The sequence below is a fragment of the Hyperolius riggenbachi genome, chromosome 6 (assembly GCF_040937935.1).
Source record: "Hyperolius riggenbachi isolate aHypRig1 chromosome 6, aHypRig1.pri, whole genome shotgun sequence".
Classification (NCBI taxonomy): Eukaryota; Metazoa; Chordata; class Amphibia; order Anura; family Hyperoliidae; genus Hyperolius; species Hyperolius riggenbachi.
In genome coordinates, this window is record NC_090651.1 from 30,463,898 (window position 1) to 30,483,806 (window position 19,909).

Consider the following 19,909-nt stretch of genomic DNA (forward strand, 5'->3'; position numbering starts at 1 on the left):
GGCGCTCGGCTGCGTTACAGACTACAGCTAGTTTTATCTCCACTGATTGCCTGATGAAGCGGGACCCTGCCCACGAAACGCGTTGCATATTGGAGCTACAAATATTTTTGTAATAAAAATAACGAATCTTGTTCTGTTTTTTTCCCTTGAGGGAGGTAAGTCCACCAACTTCCCCCTTTTTAAACTGATTTTAGAATTTTTTCTCTACATTGGCGCCTGAGCTTTTCAATATCTTTATACTTAGTCTAGTCCACACCTGGTGGAGGGATGTTTATCCTCTACTTTCCTAACTACAGAGAGCGACTTCTTATACCGGAGTGGGGTCAGGTTATAATTCTCCCCACCTGCTGTTAAAGTGGTTACCTGTCTGGTAAGCCATACTTGTGAGTATATCTACTGCTGATTTTATTTCAAATGTAGACATCCAAACTACTACACTATATTGGGCTCTCAGTTTCTTCTTCTTTTTTGTTTTACTGAACTGGTTTTTAATCAACATACTTTTAACTCGCCCCACACCGTGTCCCCCGCTCTGCTTTTAGCAATTAATGCAAATATTTTATCAATTAAAAAAAAATGGGAGGGGGAATGAGGGCTTTCCTGCTGATCCTCTGTCACTAATACGTTTAGCCATAGCCCCTGAACAAACATGCAGCAGATCAGGTGTTTCTGACATTATTGTCAGACCTGACAGGATTAGCTGCATGCTTGCTTCAGCCCGAAAGTCGCTGTAACAGAGCCTCCTGCAGGACCAGGGAAGGAACCAGGAGGATGCTGGGGGACCTTGGAGGAAGCCCCAGGTAAGTACCAGTTTCATTTTTATTAACTGTTCAGTGTTCCTTTAAATTAGTTAGGGTATGGCCAGCAATATATATTCATGTACACACACGCAGCCCTACCATGGGCTTTTAATGAATGCTGAAGTTATTTGGTGGGAGGGCCGATCAAACTTCTACTAGGCCAGTGAGGAATGCAGAGGGGGATCTGACTGGGCTTGGGAGCCCTGCAAGTACCATTGAATCTGTAATACAAGGGACCAGTAACACTTGGAACACCATTCCACCAGAATGCATTACCTGGATTGGCCGGCCATAGCAGGAAGAGGTAAGTCGGGGGTGAGGACATACAGGTTATTGTTTTTTGGCAAGTGGAGGCTCCTCAGGACAGTCTGGAAGAAAGCACAAAATACAATTAGAAACACATTCGCTCTTTTCACAGAATTTCTTTATTGCTTTTTCTAAACTTTAGCGAGTTTTGCAAAGAATTATAAAGAAATACAGTATAGTACATTTAATTTGACAAGCTGAGTCACCGGGAGCTAGGACTTAAAGTAGACTTGAACTCTTGCACAAGACACAAGGAAAACACAAGACAATCCACCCTGTGTGTATTTAGAGAGAAGAGCCTGTCTAATTCCTCCTCATATGTAAGTAATTAAAAGCGTAATTTGATCTCTCAGCCATGTCAGCACAGAAATGTGTCAGTCCTCGGCAGAAACAGCTAATATGTAACACAGGATGTTAACCCTTAAAGAGACTCTGAAGCGAGAATAAATCTCGCTTCAGAGCTCATAGTTAGCAGGGGCATGTGTGCCCCTGCTAAACCGCCGCTATCCCGCGGCTAAACGGGGGTCCCTTACCTCCCAAATCCCCTCCGTGCAGCGGGGGATCACTTCCGCATTGAGGCATGGCTAATGGCCGCAGCCCTACCTCATGCGCGTCTGTCAGCGCGTATCTCCGCCTCTCCCCCGCCCCTCTCAGTCTTCCTTCGCTGAGAGGGTTGGGGGAGAGGCGGCAATGCGCCGCTGATAGACGGCGCTGAGAAGCACGGCTGCAGCCGTTAGCCCTGCCTTAACAGCAGCAAAATATACGACTAAGTTGGTCGTAGATTTTGCAGGGGTGGGTTTGGGGGGTAAGGGGCCCCCGTTTAGCCGCGGGATAGCGGCGTTTTAGCAGGGGCACACATGCCCCTGCTGAATATAAGCTCTGAAGCGAGATTTATTCTCGCTTCAGTGTCTCTTTAAGCTGGGTCTACACGCTGCGATTTGGCTTATCAATCGAGCCGCTGATGCGGCTCGATTGATAAGATCCGACAGGTCCGATCTCGCCGCGGCCGATTCCCCGCTCAACCCCCGCGAGCGGACAATAGCGGGGAAATGAGCGGAAGATAAGCAGCGCCGGCAGGGACGAGCGGGTATCGAATCCGACGCACACGCGGACGAGCAGGGACGCGGCGGGGACGCGGAAGAGGCGAACCGGCGGCTAATCGAGCCGACGGATCGCTACGTGTAGATTAAGCATTAGTCTGCTTTCATGAAAGCAGTGGGAGAAACTCTGCAGATTTACTGCAGGAGTTCTGTAACTGGTAACAAAGAAATGTTTTTCTTTAAAGGCTTTTAGGCTGTTGCTTATCTTTCAGAGCAGAGAGGAAGTCCTGAGATCAGGTCGGCTTTAAAGGATACCCGAAGTGACATGTGACATGATGAGATAGACATGGGTATGTACAGTGCCTAGCACACAAATAACTAGGCTGTGTTCCTTTTTTTCTTTCTCTGCCTGAAAGAGTTAAATATCAGGTATGTAAGTGGCTGACTCAGTCCTGACTCAGGCAGGAAGTGACTACAGTGTGACCCTCACTGATAAGAAATTTCAACTATAAAAACACTTTAATAGCAGAAAATGCCTTCTGAGAGCAAGAAAGAGATTAAAAAGGGGAATTTCTTATCAGTGAGAGTCACACTGTAGTCACTTCCTGTCTGAGTCACGCAAAAAACTAAAATATATCCTCTGCCCCTCACCAATGACAAGACTATGCAGCAATGATCTGCCAAATAATCAGCCGAGGGAGGCACTAAAGTACCGATAAGCCAGTGAGAGACCCGGCACACCAGATCATCACGCTAAACGCAGCCCCATGCCATCATTCTTTCCCTCACTCCACCCCCTCCATTGTGCACTGCACATCATCCCTCCATAGGGTAAACGCATAGCTGATCTGCAGGCTAGCGGCGTCTGTACAGCCTTAGCTTCAAACTGTCAACCGAAAAAATCATGACCGAAACCCTGCCAGACAACAGTAACCTAAAGTGTGTACCCAGCTTTAGTCACAATTCTTCTAGTACTAAGCAACAGTCAATGAAATGAAAAAGATTGAGTTGATGCAAATATTGTGGGGATTTGATGCTAATCTTATGGCGATTTAGGCAGCTTTATAAAATAAAAACAATCAAATACAGCAGCAGCATTTGATTGTTCTGTTTTTAAAGAGACACTGAAGCGAAAAAAAAAAATATGATATAATTAATTGGTTGTGTACTATGAATAATTACTAGAATATTAGCAACAAAGAAAATATTCTCATTTTTATTTCCAGGTATATAGTGTGTTTTCTATCATTGCATCATTCTCTAATATGTGCAGATTACACAACACTCTGCATTCAAAATGATTCTTTCAGAGCAGTCTGTGAAGTAATGACCTCTCCTCTGGCAGAGAAAAAGACATTTGTTTACTTACAGTTGAGATAATAAAAGTCAGAAGACAGCCCTCTCCACGACTTTGAAAGTCATAGAGATTAATGGCTTTTTTGCATAGAGAAAACAACTGGAGTTTCTTAACTCTTCCTGTACTGGAAACAATTACACTGATGTATCTGATCTTAATGTTTTATTTCTTAGCTGTGCTACACATACAAGTCATAATATCATAATTTTTTTTCGCTTCAGTGTCTCTTTAAGGTGCATAATTTTCCATAAAATCAGCATTAGCATTGAAATCAACTCGGAATTATTTGAGTTGCATTGACCATTAACCCGTCTTGCTTTTTCCTCAATAGGAAATGTCTAACAGATGCCAAGAATTACCAAAAATTGATGCACATTGATGCACTTTGGGAGAAAAAAAAATGCCCCAGCATTTGATTGGTGGAACTCTAAGCTGCATAAAATTTGCATCTCATTGACGACCTTTAGTGGTATTTTTCTGACTTGTTTCATTCAGAGAGCATTCCCACAATAATCAAAGTCTGATTGCAAACGACACACTGAGGCCCCGTTCACACCAAAACGCAAACACAAACGTTTTGTATTTTAGTGCGTTGGATTTTTTCCCCTCTCGGCGCTCCGCTGCGCGTTGCGTTTTTGTAAAAAGTGCTTTTCTAAATGCCTTTTCAGAGCGGTTTTGTAATTCACTCCCTGACGCAAGTCAGGAAGTGAACTCTTTGACCGGTAAAAGAATAAATACAAATGTATTTATTCTTGAAAATGCGAATGCGATCACTATACAAAGCGATTTTGTGAGCGTTTTTCCTATACCCTCCACTATAGCAAAAACGCCTCAAAAATGGTACAGGCAGCGCTTTGCTGAGCGGATCGCAAACAAACCGCTCAGTTGTGAACTCTCTATAGGGAATCATTGCACAAGCGTTTTGTGGGCGATTTTGAAAATCGTCTGCACTTGAAAAAAAAGCGGAAAACGCCACTAGTGTGAACGGGCCCAAAGGGTACAGAAACCTAAGGTGTACCTGAGATTGGGCTAAAGGAAAAATGTATATATACTACCTGGGGCTTCCTCCAGCCCCTCTGGCCTGATCACTCGCTCATCGTCCTCAGTCGCCGCCTGCTTCATACGCAACTGGCCCCAGTAAGTCTTCCAGTTGCGACCAGTTGCGCAGGTTGCAGAACGCTTCCAGACCACAGGACTTTCCGAGGCAATTTGCGGAGGGTCCAGGCGGCGACTGAGGACAACGAGAGGAACCATCAGACCGGAGGGGGTTGGAGGACACCCCAGGTATGTACACATTGTTTTTCTTTTACTTTTTAGGTTTACTTTAAAGAGGCCCTGTAGTGACAGTAGAATGCAGTAAATTACGCAAGATACCCTCTTTTACAATAAATTGTCCTGGTTTTAGCATCCGATTCACTTCCGATAGCATTATTATTGCTGTATACTGAATATAGCCCAGACCCTCCCAGTGATGTTTAGCTTATGCGGAGTAGCTATGCCCCCCGAGCAATCTGGTAGACAAGGTACATTTTGTACTAGCTTTAAAAACCTTAGTAACCAAGCATTCTGCAAAGATCACCTGACAGGAGTAAAGATCTCAGGGCATTCTAGGAGACCGGGTATTATTTGTACTGGCTTCAGAACACCAAGTATGCAAACACCCCGCAGAGATCACCAGATAGGACTAAAGATGTTGCCACCTGAGTCAAAAATCTGGATCCCGAGGAGGACTACCTGTACTGACTACCGTAGTGTTTCTCAACATTTTATTGGTATGTACCACTTTTAAAACCCTGTACTCATCAAGTACCCCCTAGCATAGTAAACATTATTAGAAGTACCACTTGACAAATATATACTTAATTGTAGTGCATGATAGTTGGTTCCAAACAATTTCCAAATAATTACCTTTGCTTTTAATTAGCTAAAACACTAATTTGGGGTTGGTAAAATATAAGAGTTATAAATTTTCTAAAACTCTAAATTTGTTATTCTTGCTCAAATATATCTAGCCCGAGTACCCCCTGGAACCATAAGAAGTACCCCCTGGGGTACGCGTACCACATGTTGAGAACCTAGGTAGTAGACAATAAGAATTTGTATCCATTACATTATTTTCACTACAGTTACACTAAAATGACCCCCCCCCCCCCCCCCCGCCAAAAAAAAAAAGTTTTTCAGGTTTCTCTGGCTGGAGTTGCACTTTAAAGCGCTGTTCAGGAACAGGGCCCACATAAAGATTCCAGAGAAGCTGTAGTCAGATGAGGCTCCTGAGCAGTGAGAGATGAAGTGAGGAGAGTTTGAGGTACAGCCAGGCTGTCTGCAGTGGTTATCTATGCATTGATACTGGCATAGTCTGTACGGGAGTCACACTGTGACCTTGGCCCGGGGTCAGCCACGCCCCTCAAACATCTCTGTATCAGACGGCCTTTTGCCTGAGGAGTATTTTTCTTTCTTTGGGTAACTTTAGAGCCGATGCGGGCGGAGGAGAGTGGAACAGCGTGTATCCCGGAGGAGAACAGCCCCTTTATTCATCAGCAGATTGCTATTTAAAGCCAGTCTGTTCCAAAAATAGTGCATCTGTCCATTGAAGTGATACGCCTGCACACAGAGCCTCTGTTCCTCTTCTGCTCAGATATTCCCTCAGCGCGGGGAAGGTATAGGTGCAGGAAAATGCCACTATTAATCCCAATTTCCACTATTTCCCTCCTACGCTTTCCAAAATCCCTGCGGTAGTGAGAAAACCGGGAGGCGGCCATTGCTGACCTCCTTAAAGGGATACTTAAGTAGAAAAAAAAATGATTTTTACTCACCTGGGGCATCCCTCAGCCCCCTGAAGCTGTATGGTGCCCTCGCAGCGTGGCTCCGATCCTCCTGTCCCCGCCGGCGGCTACTTTCGGGTTCAGCGACAGCCGCCGACAGGCTGGGAACGCACTCGCGTTCCCAGCCTGTCGGCGGCTGTCGCTAAACCCGAAAGTAGCGTTCCCAGCCGCTATATCACCCTCTATGTTGCTATAGCGTATGTTATATGTATATGTTACACGCTATAGCAGCATAGAGGGTGATATAGCGGCTGGGAACGCGGAGAATCACTAGCGTTCCCAGCCTGTCGGCGGCTGTCATCGAACCCGGAAGTGGCCGCCGGCGGGGACAGGAGGATCGGAGCGAGGCTGCAAGGGCACCATACAGCTTCAGGGGGCTGAGGGATGCCCCAGGTGAGTAAAACTTTTTTTTTTTTTGACTTAAGTATCCCTTTAAAGTGGATCTGAACTCTTGCACAGGGCAGAAGGAAAACAGTGAAATGCACCCTGTATGTATTTACAGAGTTTAGCCTGTCTAATTTCCTCCCATCTGCGACTAAACACAAGTTGTAATCTGACGAATGTAACACTTCCTGAACACTTACACTGTAAAGAAATCCTCCAAACACCAATCAAATTCTTGTTAAGAAATATTTGTATTAAATCACAAGGCTAAAACGTTCAGTGACAAAACACATTTGTAAACTTCTTTTTAAGCAGAAAGAGTATGGGTAGGCCTATTACATATCTTCGGCCTGCTAGGATCACAGCTAGTTCAAGAAACATTTATGGGATAGTTTGTTATTATTAACTTGCAAGAATCTTCCTCACACAGCACTCTGCTGTCTGCCACCTCTTCACCGCTGTCTTTTTAAGATTTCTTCATCACTGTCTCCTCAGTATCTTGTCTGCAGCTGTTGTCACACAATCAGCATGATTCACAAAGCTTTTTCACCTTTTTTCACCTTATCTATTTTACATTTTTAAGCTTGCAAAGAGCAAAAATATAATATACCGTATATACTCGCAAGCAAGCCGAATTTTTGACCCCCCAAAAGTGGGCCAAAAGTTGGGGGGTCGGCTTGCTTGCGAGTCATGTTTGCTCCTTATACCCCCCCCTCCGCCGCCGCCGCTGCTATTAGCTTACCCGGCGGCTTCCCATATCCCTCCCTCCGTCTCCTGCACTGGCTTGTAAATAGTTCGCAGCAGCTCGCCCCACGGCGGCTGCTGTGTGATGACGGAGGAAGCTGTAGGCAGAGCGGTTCCCATAGCAACGGCGATACACATCGCCCGTACAGGAAGCCGCTCTGCCTACAGCTTCCTCCGTCATCACACAGCAGCCGCCGTGGGGCGAGCTGCTGCGAACTATTTACAAGCCAGTGCAGGAGACGGAGGGAGGGATATGGGAAGCCGCCGGGTAAGCTAATAATAGCAGCAGCAGCAGCAGCAGCAGCGGCGGCGGCGGGCGGGCGGGCGGGGGTCGGGACACTATCTACCTATACTGAGCACTATACTAGCTATACTGGGCACTATCTACTTACATTGGGGCACTATACTAGCTATACCGGGGCATTATAATAGCTATACTGGGGCACTATTCTAGCTATACTGGGCCCTATACTAGCTATACTGAACACTATACTGGCTATACTGAACACTATACTAGCTATACTGAACACTATACTAGCTATACTGAACACTATGCTAGCTATACTGAGCACTATGCTAGCTATACTGGGGGCACTATACTAGCTATACTGGGGCACTTTACTAGCTATACTGTGGCACTTTACTAGCTATACTGTGGCACTTTACTAGCTATACTGAGCACTATACTAGCTATACTGAGCACTACCTACCTATACTGAGCACTATACTAGGGCACTATACTAACTATACTGGGCACTATACTAGCTATACTGAGCACTATACTAGCTATACTGGGCACTTTACTAGCTATACAGGGCACTACCTACCCATAATGGACACTATACTAGCTATACTGGGACACACATGAGGGAATCACACGGCCAGCATTTCCTACCCCCGGCTTACATGAGGGTCAATCATTTTTTTCTGTTTTTTCAGTTAAAAGTGGGGGGGTCGGCTTATATGCGGGTCGGCTTGCTTGCGAGTATATACGGTAATTAAGGTAAGAAAAGTAATATTAAAATTGAGTTACCGTATATACTCGAATATAAGCCAATGTTTTCAGCACAAAAAATGTGCTGAAAAGTCACCCCTTCGGCTTATATGCGAGTCAGCTTCCTGCCAGCACCCAATCTAAGTACAGAAACGCAGCCGCGTGTCTCCTCCTGCCAGCCTGTGCATCATACAGTAGCCATTCTAATCAGTGCTCTCACCCGGAGTGAACTGTGGCAGCTAGTATCCTTCCTGTGTTGCCTCCGCATGGACCGCTCAGATTTGCGCCGCTGGCTTTTCAGATGAATGATCCGCTCAGTCTTTAGCATGGCAGCATCCTGTGTGTCCCCCGATCTGATGCCGTTACCTGCTCCGTCTGCACACTGGATGGCCCACCCCAAACAAACACGCCTCCTTACTAAAGGTTTTGAAACCGAAGGGGGAAAAAATGCAGCTCTGTCCATGCCTCCCATCCTCCATGCGGCAGGGTATGCTCATGCTGCCCCTCTGCAAGCCATATGGGACAGAGCTTCCCCCTTCAGTTTCAAAACCTCTAGTAAGGAGGCGTGTTTGTTTGGGGGCGGACCATCCGGAGTGCAGACGGAGCGGGTAACCAGGAACGGCATCAGATCGGGGGACACACAGGATGCAGCCATGCTAAACACTGAGCGGATCATCCATCTGAAAAGCCAGCGGCTCAAATCTGAGCAGTCCGTGCAGAGGCTACACAGGGAGGATACTAGCTGCCAGAGTTTACTCCGGGTGAGAGCACTGATTAGAATGGCTACTGTATGATGCACAGGCTGGCGGAAGGGAACTCGTGGCTGAGAGTCTGTACTTAGATTGTGTGCTGGCAGGGCAGATTAGTGTGCTCCATGGGAGAGCATTAAAAAGGAGAACATTAGCTGCTGGAATCTGTTCTGGCATGCCTTTGTCCTGGGTGAAAGCAGTATTAATAATGCTGCTGCTGTACAGGCTGGCTACTTTACTGTGTACCGGTATATGTGTCTGTGGTTACCTGCTGATTTTTCTATCATATGGGCTTCAGCTGAGTGGGCCCTCGTGCAGTGACCGAAATGTGTTATGGCTGTGCTAGTAGTTATAGTTGGCTTCTTATGAGCTATGTTGGACTGTGCATATGCATGTATTGTGCTTGCATCTCCATCCTAAAAGATGAAAACCTTACCATAAGAAGCGCTTTCAAAAGTGTACATAAAGATATCTGGCTACTGGTAGGGGGGCTGACACATATTGGGGGCACATCTGGGCATGCCTCCGAACTGGGACACAAACTGCTTTTTATACTGTGGAGGGGGCTATACTGTTGAGGGGGCTTATATGCGAGTCAATGACTTTTTCCCGATTTCTGAGGTAAAAGTTGTGGGGTTGGCTTATATGCGAGTATATACGGTAATCAGGAACAATTTACTTTGAGTGATAATTTTGCTTGTAAATGTGCTAAAAGGTTATTTTTATCAATTCGGTGATAAGTAATTTATGAGAAGTTTTGTGAATAGAGCCCAATCTCTCCAGACACTGCACTGCAGTCTTCACTCTTTTTCTTTAATCCTGTCACTTGTTTCTCTGTCTCACTCTTGTATGCTTTGCTGTGCTGCTGTCTCTGTGTCACAGTTGTGTCTCTGCTGTTCTCTGTCACCTCTCTCTGTTACAGGTAATTTTTACTTTCCTGGTCTTTCCTTCTTATCCCTCACTCTTCTAGACTTAGCTCACCAGTATCGCTGTTCTTTATTGGCCTGTAGTTGTGAGTGGTCGCTCTCCTCTCATGTAATGTCCGCAGCTCTCTTTCTTCTCCTTACTTTAGTTTTAAGTAGTGCTCTCTTATCTGTGGCTCGGCCTTGCTCAGACTGACTCACCAATGGCTGGTCTCTTGTTTTGTGCCTCTGCTCTATATCCTCCACATCGCACTTATTTCTTGCTGCATCATCAACTCAGTCTCAACCTCTTCCAATGCTCCTCCCCCTCCCTAGCCTTCAACTGCCAAAACCCAACTGTTACTTCCCCTCTGCAGCTGCCCAGCTTCTCTTTCCAGCTCATGGGCTCCCCCTGGCGGCACCTGCAGGCTCCCTTTACAACAGCACTTTGCACAAAAAGTAAATGCATATTTAACCCTTCGTATGTGTGTTGGTTGCAATGACACACACATGGCTACACGGCCATGGCAGAGAAGCTAATTTGTAAACACAGGATGTTAAACTACAAGTATGCCTCCATGAAAGTAGGAAGTATACACACTGCAGATTTATTGCAGGATTTGTATCAGCTGTAACAAAAACGTTTTTTCTATAAAGGTTATTATGCTGTTGCGTATCTTTTAGAGCAGAGAGGAAGTTCTGAGTTCAGGTGCGCTTTAATCCACTCACTTCCTGTCTGCATTGCTGATTCTATTTGGTCTTTCAGTCTATGCAGTGCATTCACAACCAATACAGAGCTATGGGGACAGGAAGGGGCGGGGCATCTCAGTTTACTGTGGGCATTTGTGCACTCTCCAGACTTCAAGCAAACCTGAAGTGAAATAAAAACACTACCAACTGAGAAACAAATGTTTTTTGTAGTCCTAATTCTAAATCGGCCTTTGCTGGAAGCCCACAGTCCTATTTTGTATTTACACTGTGAGAAGAAAGGCAACAGAGGCAGCAAAAAAAGATCTCGCTCAGCATTTGTTCCAATCCTACTCAGAACGAGGATGTGTTTTGTTTTTCTCCTCATTGTAAGCGTTAAAGTGAACCTAAACAGAACATCAAAAAAAGGGTTTCACTTACCTGGGGCTTCTACCAGCCCCCTTGCAGCCGCCCTGTGCATGTAGCGTCATTCAGCGATCCTCTGGTTCTCTGCGGCGACTAAGTTTTGTTCTACAGCGAACTGACCAGTCCATGGCCACTGTGCATCTGTGGCCCTGGCTACGCGCATCCTCGATCACGCTACCGCCACTGGGAGCGTCCTGCGCATGCACAGTACAAGAAAATCTTGTACTGCCCAGGAAAGAGGAAGCATCCAGGGCCGCGCAGGCGCAGAGGCTATTGACTGGCCAGTCGCAAAACTCAGACGATGCGGGGGACCAGAACATTGTTGAATGACAGCGCAGATACAGGGGGGCTGGTAGAAGCCCCAGGTAAGTGAAACTTTTTATTAGTTTAGGTTCATTTTAAGCATAAAGCATTCAATTCACTTTTTCTCCTAGGAGATAATTTTTCATCTTGTCTTTAAAATAACTTAACAGAACTCTGCAATTAAAAAAGGACCAAAAGTAGGTGAAAATGTTATACCAAAATTATTAATTATTTTCTTACTTGCAGGTGCAATCGCAGTGAGGTTGCGTTAGAGCAAATGCACTTGTACAGAACTACAAATGTACATCTCGTAGCATAAATTTGCACATGACATGTGGATTCTCATTGACATTCATTAGCATTCGCTTTCCACACGGATTAGTGTGAACCCTGCCAGAAAAGCAGCAGGGAGAGCAATTGGCAAGAGGTGGCGACATAAGTTAATTTACCTCTTAAAGAGAAACTCCAACCTAGAATTGAACTTTATCCCAATCAGTAGCTGATACCCCCTTTTACATGAGAAATATAATGCTTTTCACAAACAGACCATCAGGGGGCGCTGTATGACTGATTTTGTGCTGAAACCCCTCCCACAAGAAGCTCTGAGTACCGCGGTACTCTGGGCAAACTTCCACAATGTAACAATGTTCACAGACAGGAAATAGCTGTTTACAGCTGTCTCTAACAGCCAAAACAGCTAGAAACAGCTACATAACCTGCCCACAGTAACAATGTCACCATGTAATAAATGTCAGAATGTAAATCAGGGAGAGGAAAGATTTTACAATGAGCAAACACTGACTAAATCATTTATACAGAATTATGGTAAAAAATGAAGCACTTTTTTTACTACATTTTCACTGGAGTTCCTCTTTAAGCCAACAGCCCCTCACCCCCACCCCCACGCATGCTCTACAACTATTTTTTTCTTTTTGGTATTTAAAGAGGAACTTTATCCCAGGATTCAACTTCACCCCAATCAGTAGCTGGTACTCCCTTTTCTCATAAGAAATCTTTCCCTTTTCTCGAATAGATCATCAGGAGGGGTCTGTGTGGCCGATACTGTGGTGAAACCCCTCCCACATTGTGATGTCATGACCATGGTCCTGACAGTTTCCGGTCTGTGAACCTTGTTGCAATGTGGGGAATAATGGCTCTTTCCAACTGCCAAGCAAGCAATATCTTCCTCTATGCATAGAACTCTCAGTAAAGAACATTCCGCACAGATCACCTGGCAGAATGAAAGAGGTCACCACCTGTGATACATTTCAGAATGTATATCAGGTTGAGAAAAGATATTACAATAAACACTGGCTAAATAATCAATAAATTAATATTGTAAAAAAAAAAAAAAGTAAACTTTATTCATAATGTTATTTTCTCTACAGTTCTACAGTGAACTCGATGGACGTATGTCTTTTTTCAACCCAAATGACTATGTAACTATGTTCCTCTTTAATATCTGGATACAGCGTGGAAGATACTGTGCAGAGAGTTGTGGCCCTCCATGTGTGTGTTATACTTACGCTGTCCTCCACATCTCCAGACTTCCAGCCTTTTAACAGCATTTTGGATGCCGGAACCTGAAGCTCATTCTCTAAGATCTGCTTAATGTCACCTGTAAATACAACAGAAAAGGCAAAGTTAGGGAAACCACTGAAATACACAAGATAGAGTTAAACACTCATTATGCTAATCGGGTGTAAATGTGAACAAAAGCATAATGTTTGCATCAACATGGGTTTATCAGCATCTCAGTGACTTAAAGGGACCCGGAGCAGTGGCCTAAATTGAAAATCTGGACTTACCTGTGGCTTCCTGGGCTGATGACACTCCAGGTGCACGCATGCCCAATTTCAGCCGAAGTCACCGGAGCAACCAGCGGTACCACGTAACGGACCAAGAGGATGCCGGGGGACCTCGCTGGCTATGGGGGGCTGGAGGAAGCCCCAGGTAAGTCCAGATTTTCAATTTAGGCCACTGCTCAGGGTCCCTTTAACCACTTGAGGACCCACCCTTTACCCCCCCTTAAGGACCAGCGCTGTTTGATGGGATCTGTGCTGGGTGGGCTCTGCAGCCCCCAGCACAGATCAGCGGGTACGCAGAGCGATCAGATCGCCCCCCTTTTTCCCCCCCTAGGGGGATGATGTGCAGGGGGGTCTGATCGCTCCTGCCTGCAGGCATGTTGCGGGGGGGGCACCTCAAAGCCCCCCTCCGCGGCGACATTCCCTCCCCCTCCCTCTCCTACCTGTCCCCCCCGTGATCCGGGCTGCACAGGACGCTATCCGTCCTGTGCAGCCAGTGACAGGACGTCCTCTGTCACATGGCGGCGATCCCCAGCCGCTGATTGGCCGGGGATCGCCGATCTGCCTTACGGCGCTGCTGCGCAGCAGCGCCGTACAATGTAAACAAAGCGGATTATTTCCGCTTGTGTTTACATTTAGCCTGCGAGCCGCCATCGGCGGCCCGCAGGCTATTCACGGAGCCCCCCGCCGTGAATTGACAGGAAGCAGCCGCTCGCGCGAGCGGCTGCTTCCTGATTAATCAGCCTGCAGCTGGCGACGCAGTACTGCGTCGCTGGTCCTGCAGCTGCCACTTTGCCGACGCACGGTATAAGCGTGCGGTCGGCAAGTGGTTAAGGAGCCCATTAGCGTAACCGAAAGACTGTCCGCTCCTTGTGATCGATTGGAAACTATTGTTTGGGCCCACCAATGGAGGAGAAAATAAGCAATTCGAGACTAATAGAATCAATCTGAACAACGGAACGATCAATAGAACAATCGTTCATTGTCAATCGGCTCCATTAACTGTACCCAATCTGATTGCTCATCCTGGCACCTTTAGGATACGTTTTTAGTGGTTAACGGCCACTTTGTAATGCAGCTTGCCGCAAAGCGCCACCTATGCAATGTTCACAGTGCAGCGGTTGCGTTGCGGTTTAACTCCATGCTGTATACGCTTGCACCGCGTTTCCTAAAAACCGTGTACTTTAACAGTGGCAGTGAAGCATACTTTTCATTGAATGTATGTTTACTGTACACAACAATGTGCAGCGCTGCTTTCTCATTTGGTGTGAACCTGGCCTTGTTCTTTATTTATTACCAATAAGAACCACTTCAGACCTGAAATACGAATCCCAGTGTTTACAAGACCAGTTCTCTGCTGTGCATTTGTTTGAATCTATAAACATCTTGGTCTTTTTCTTTTTTAGACTAGCAAATATATTTTGCATATTTTTTTTAGGTTTTCCTTTTAAAATAATTCCAGTTGCCTGACTCTCCTGCTGATCCTGTGTCTCTAATACTTTTAGCCACAGTCCCTCAACAAGCATGCAGATCAGGTGCTCAGACTGAAGTCAGACTAGACTAGCTGCATGCTTGTTTCAGTTGTGTAATTCAGCCACTACTGCAGCCAAAGAGATCAGCAGGACTGCCAGGCCACTGGTATTGTTTAAAAGGAAACATCCATATCCCTCTCAGTTAAAGGGGCACTATGGCAAAAAATTGTAAAATTTTCAATATGTGCAAACATATACAAATAAGAGGTACGTTTTTTCCAAAGTAAAATGAACTATACATTACTTTTCTCCTATTTTGCAGTCACTTACAGTAGGTTATAGAAAGTGACAGGTTTTGGACTAGTTTATCTCTTCATGCGGGATTCTCAGAGATTTATTTATTTTCAAAAGCACTTAGTGAATGGCAGTTGCTCTGTCCAACTGCCAAATAACTGTAGCGAGCAGGGAAGCTGGCCAGCATCATTGTTTAAATCCTATTTAGGGAATATCTTTATACAGAATAAAAGCCTTGGTGAGAATCCCCAATGAAGAGATGGACTAGTCCAAAACCTGTCGCTTCTGTCAGATTTCTACTACCTACTGTAAGTGACAGCAACATAGGAGAAAAGTAATTTATGGCTAATTTTACTCGTTTTTTAGTACTAAAAAATGTACTTCTTATTTGTATATGTTTGCACATTTTTGAAATTTTAAAATTTTTCACCATAGTGTACCTTTAAAGGAATTGTGAATTTTTACGCGATGCACCATTAACGTGTAAAAATGTATGTGTTAATGATCTTGCACCAGTGGGAATGTGTAAAAATGTGTGCAATGCAGCCCGCCGACCCCGAGGTCAGCAAAAACGACACTAGCTGGCAGCGGGGGACTGGAGCAGCAGTGAGTGACTACGAGGGCACAGGATGGCTGCATGGGGCTGGGAGAAGCCCCAGGTAAGTAAAAACTTTTTTTTTTGCCTGACAATTCCTTTAAGGCTCCCTTTAATAGGAAGAAACAATACTCACCCGGGGCTTCCTCCACCCCATAAGCACGTGCAAATCCCTCGCCATCCTCCCGCGGTCTGCCGTTGATCAGCCCCGGGAACAGGCTCAGTCGCATCACTCAGGGGTCTTCTGTACATGCGCAGAAGGCCACGACTGACGCAACTGAGCCTGTTACCGGGGTTAATTGTGGCTGAACGGCAGACCGCGGGAGGATGGCGAGGGACTCACGTGCTTAAAGAGGAACTGTCGCAAAATTCTTAAAATTTAAAACACATACAAATAAGAAATACATTTCTTCCTGAGTAAAATGAGCCATAGATAACTTCTCTCTAATGTTGCTGTCACTTACAGTAAGTAGTAGAAATCTGACATTACCAACAGGTTTTGGGCTAGTCCATCTCTCCACAGGGGATACTCAGCATGGTCTTTATTCTTTATAAAGACATTCCCTAAAAAATAATTATATAAAGATACTGGCCAGCCTCCCTGCTAGCTGCACACTTTTTTTTGGCAGTTGGACAGAGCAACTGCCATTCACTTAGTGCATTTTGAAAATAAGGAAATCCCTGTGAGCCCCCCATGAGGAGATGGGCTAGTCCAAAACCTGTTGCTTCTGTCATATTTCTACTACCTACTGTAAGTGACAGCAACATAGGAGAAAAGTAATTTATGGCTCATTTTACTCTGGAAGAAACGTAATTCTTAATTGTATGCGTTTACATACATTTTAAATTTTAAGATTTTCGCGACAGAGGTCCTTTAAAGGGAAGGTCCAAGCAAAATAAAAAAATGAGTTTCACTTACCTGGGGCTTCTACCAGCCCCATGCAGCCATCCTATGCCCTCGTAGTCACTCACTGCTGCTCCAGTCCCCCGCTGGCAGCTTTCCGACCTCGGAGGTCGGCGGGCCGCATTGCGTACGTTTTTACGCATTCCCGCTAGTGCAAGAACATTAACACATACATTTTTACGCGTTACTGGTTCTATGCGTAAATTTTTACGCATTGAACCAGTAATGCGTAAAATGTATGTGTTAATGTTCCTGCACTAGTGGGAATGCGTAAAAACGTACGCAATGCGGCCCGCCGACCTCCGAGGTCAGAAAGCTGCCAGCGGGGGACTGGAGCAGCAGTGAGTGACCACGAGGGCACAGGATGGCTGCATGGGGCTGGTAGAAGCCCCAGGTAAGTGAAACTCATTTTTTTATTTTGCTTGGACCTTCCCTTTAAGGGGTGGAGGAAGCAGCGGGTAAGTATTGTTTGTTCCTATTAAGTCAGCTCTGGTACACTTTAAAAGACACCCCGTTAAGTTAAAGACACAAATAGTAGAATGCAATACCTTATTCAGGACACCCACTTATACATCCATTTTCTTTTCCCGGTTTCAGCATCAGAAACACCTATATCTATATATTACTGTATATTGGTACGTATGGCAGCACAGTGGCATAGTGGTTAGCACTCGCTGGGTCCCCAGTTTGAATCCCTGCATGGAGTTTGTATGTTCTCCCCATGTCTGGGTGGGTTTCCTCTGGGCACTCCAGTTACCTCCGACATCTCAAAAAACCTACAGATAAGTTAATTGGCTCCCCCTAAAACTGTCCCTAGACTACGATATATACGCTGCAGGACACATACATAGACATAAGACTATGGCAGGGATTAGCTTGTAAGCCCCTATGAGGGATGGTTCAGTGACAAGACAATATACTCTGTACAGCGCAGTGGAAGATGTTGGTGCTATAAAAATACTAACTAAGCATAATAATAATAATAATAATAATAATAATAATAATAATAGGTATGTAACAATGACCTCCCACTGAAGCTTAGCCTAGGCTAATTTGATATGCAGAATTCTCCACTCTAGAGCATTGTTCTGGGAGACCAGGTATTATTTGTACTGGCTTTGGAACGCTCAGAAAATAAACATTCTGCAGAGCTGCACCTGACAGGACTGAAGAGGTCGCCAGTGATCGATCCAAAGCCTCCAAGGGTACAGTAACTAGTAAGTGATAACTGCCGTCACCCTCTTACCGACAGAGCAGCTGTCCTCCAGCACGACGTCGGCAGTCTTGTCTCTGTACTCCACCTTGAAGTCCAGCATGCGCGAGAGACGTTCCACCACCGGCCGACTAGGAATGACGGGGCGGAACGCTGACGTGGAGGACGACGAGGGGGAGGTGAGGGATGCAGACGTGTTAGGCTGAGCGGCCGGACCAAACACTGGGCTCGGTGTCGTCTCTGTGCTGAAGTCACTGAAAATACACAAGAATAAATATAAGGTCATCCAACAGGCTTCATCAGAAGGCCAGACGTGTTCATCAGGAAGCCCATACAGGGAGAGCAGCAAACACGTATGTTAAAGTGCATCCGAGGTGACATGTGACATGATGAGATAAAACGTGTGTATGTATATTGCAAAGCATATTAAAAGCCAGGCTGTGTTACTTGTTTTATTTTGCTGCTTGAAAGAGTTATTTCTAGACATGGAAGTGACAGCTTCTGCCTTGTCCTTGTTGTCAGGGAAATGGTAAACATCACTGATAAGATAATTAAAGCCATAAAAGTTTTCCTGGCAGAATACAACTGAGGGCAGGGAGAGATAAAATGCATGAACTATTGACCTTTTTCTAACTCTGGGACAATGAATAGGCTGCCACTGATTAGAGACAATAAGGCCCGGTTCACATTAGCATTAAAAAGCAGACCTTAAGCGGAACGGATACTGTACAAACTGAATTGATGCAAACGGATCCATTGTTAACCTATGGAAGCGGTCACATGCGTCCATTCGTACAGATCCATTGCGTACATTCCAACTTTGCTGAAGCACTAATTTTTCCAGACAGCTGAGCCCAGCGGATCGGAAACGGAAGCTGAAGCCCTGCATTGGGGGCAATGGTAGAACGGAACGGGGAGGGGGATCGCGAACTGGGCCGTACCTGAACGGGCAGGTGGGTGAGAAAGGATGAAGCAGCCATGTTAGCGGGTGAGGGAGGGCAAAAAAAAAGGCCACACAACTTACCCAGGCGTCTATTGCAGCCGGGCTGGTAGAGAGGGCTTCTTCCAGGCTTCCTTCTGCGTCATGTGACTAGTCACATAACGCATGTAGTCACATGACACGGAAGACGACGGAGGCCTGGAAGAAACCCTGTCTACCGCCCAGGTGCAATGAAGAAGATACCAGGGTAAGTTTTTAGCCCTCCCTCACCTGCTGTGGCAAACAGAGTGAAAACGGATCCGATCGACCGGTGATCAGGTCCGTTTACATGCGTGGACCAAGCTATACAGATCTGGTGAAGCAGAGACCGGACCCACTTTACCGGATCCATTTGGCTTAAAAATACTGTGTGAAACGGCCCTAAAACATTCAACCTACTTTGTAAATCTTTAAATGTAAAAAGAAAAACCCGGGATACCTAAAAAAGTCATTTTTAGGAATAGTAAGATAAACATAATTTTTTTTATCCCATCAGTTTATTTTTACCTCGGGTTCACTTTTAAGTGGCATTAATCTTAAATTTCATCTATGGTCTAAACCAGGCTCTCTCAGCCGGGGTTCCTTGAGGCCTTTACAGGGGTTCCCTGGCATTTTACCCTTCTGTGACAGTGGCAGGCTGATAAAGTTTCAAAAGTCACCTATTTGGCTCCTCTTTGTCCTTGTCACTCATTGTATGCTCACCCTGAATGAGGTGGGGGAGAGACGAAGTATAATGGCTCGTACCAATGTCCAACAAATCCACCTGAAGATACTATCGAACTAACATGTTTTTTTTAACCCGGGATTGAGAGAGTTCCTTAAGTGCTGGTGAATATTGCTGGATACATTTCACTTGCTCTTATTTACTGTATCGAATTCCTTCCACTCTTAACTGAAGGCAAGTCTGGCCAAATCCGACGGCCCAGTGAACGATGAGGGCAGGGGAAATCCCTCACTCTACATCTGTTAATCCTGTGTGAGAGAAAGCCAGCTGCCTGTCTCTGACTGAACTGTCTGCACAGTGCAGAGGAAATGTAACTTGTTATAAACATTTGAAAATGTGTGTGAAACCTGACACCACAGCTTTTCATATATAGAAAAATAGTCGGATATGCAAAAAAACACTGGCTTTG

The 19,909-nt window shown here is 45.5% G+C and overlaps 1 protein-coding gene across 1 annotated transcript in view; it reads right to left on the minus strand.

Moving 5' to 3' along the window:
- Positions 1–19,909, minus strand: part of FAF1 (Fas associated factor 1) — a 354,104-nt gene that overhangs the window by 235,465 nt on the left and 98,730 nt on the right. Inside the window, exons 4-6 of the mRNA XM_068239060.1 lie at positions 17,831–18,051; positions 13,041–13,132; positions 1,077–1,168 (exon numbers count right to left, since the gene is read on the minus strand). Coding sequence (XP_068095161.1) covers positions 1,077–1,168; positions 13,041–13,132; positions 17,831–18,051 — 405 coding nt within the window. The remainder of the gene's footprint in view (positions 1–1,076; positions 1,169–13,040; positions 13,133–17,830; positions 18,052–19,909) is intronic.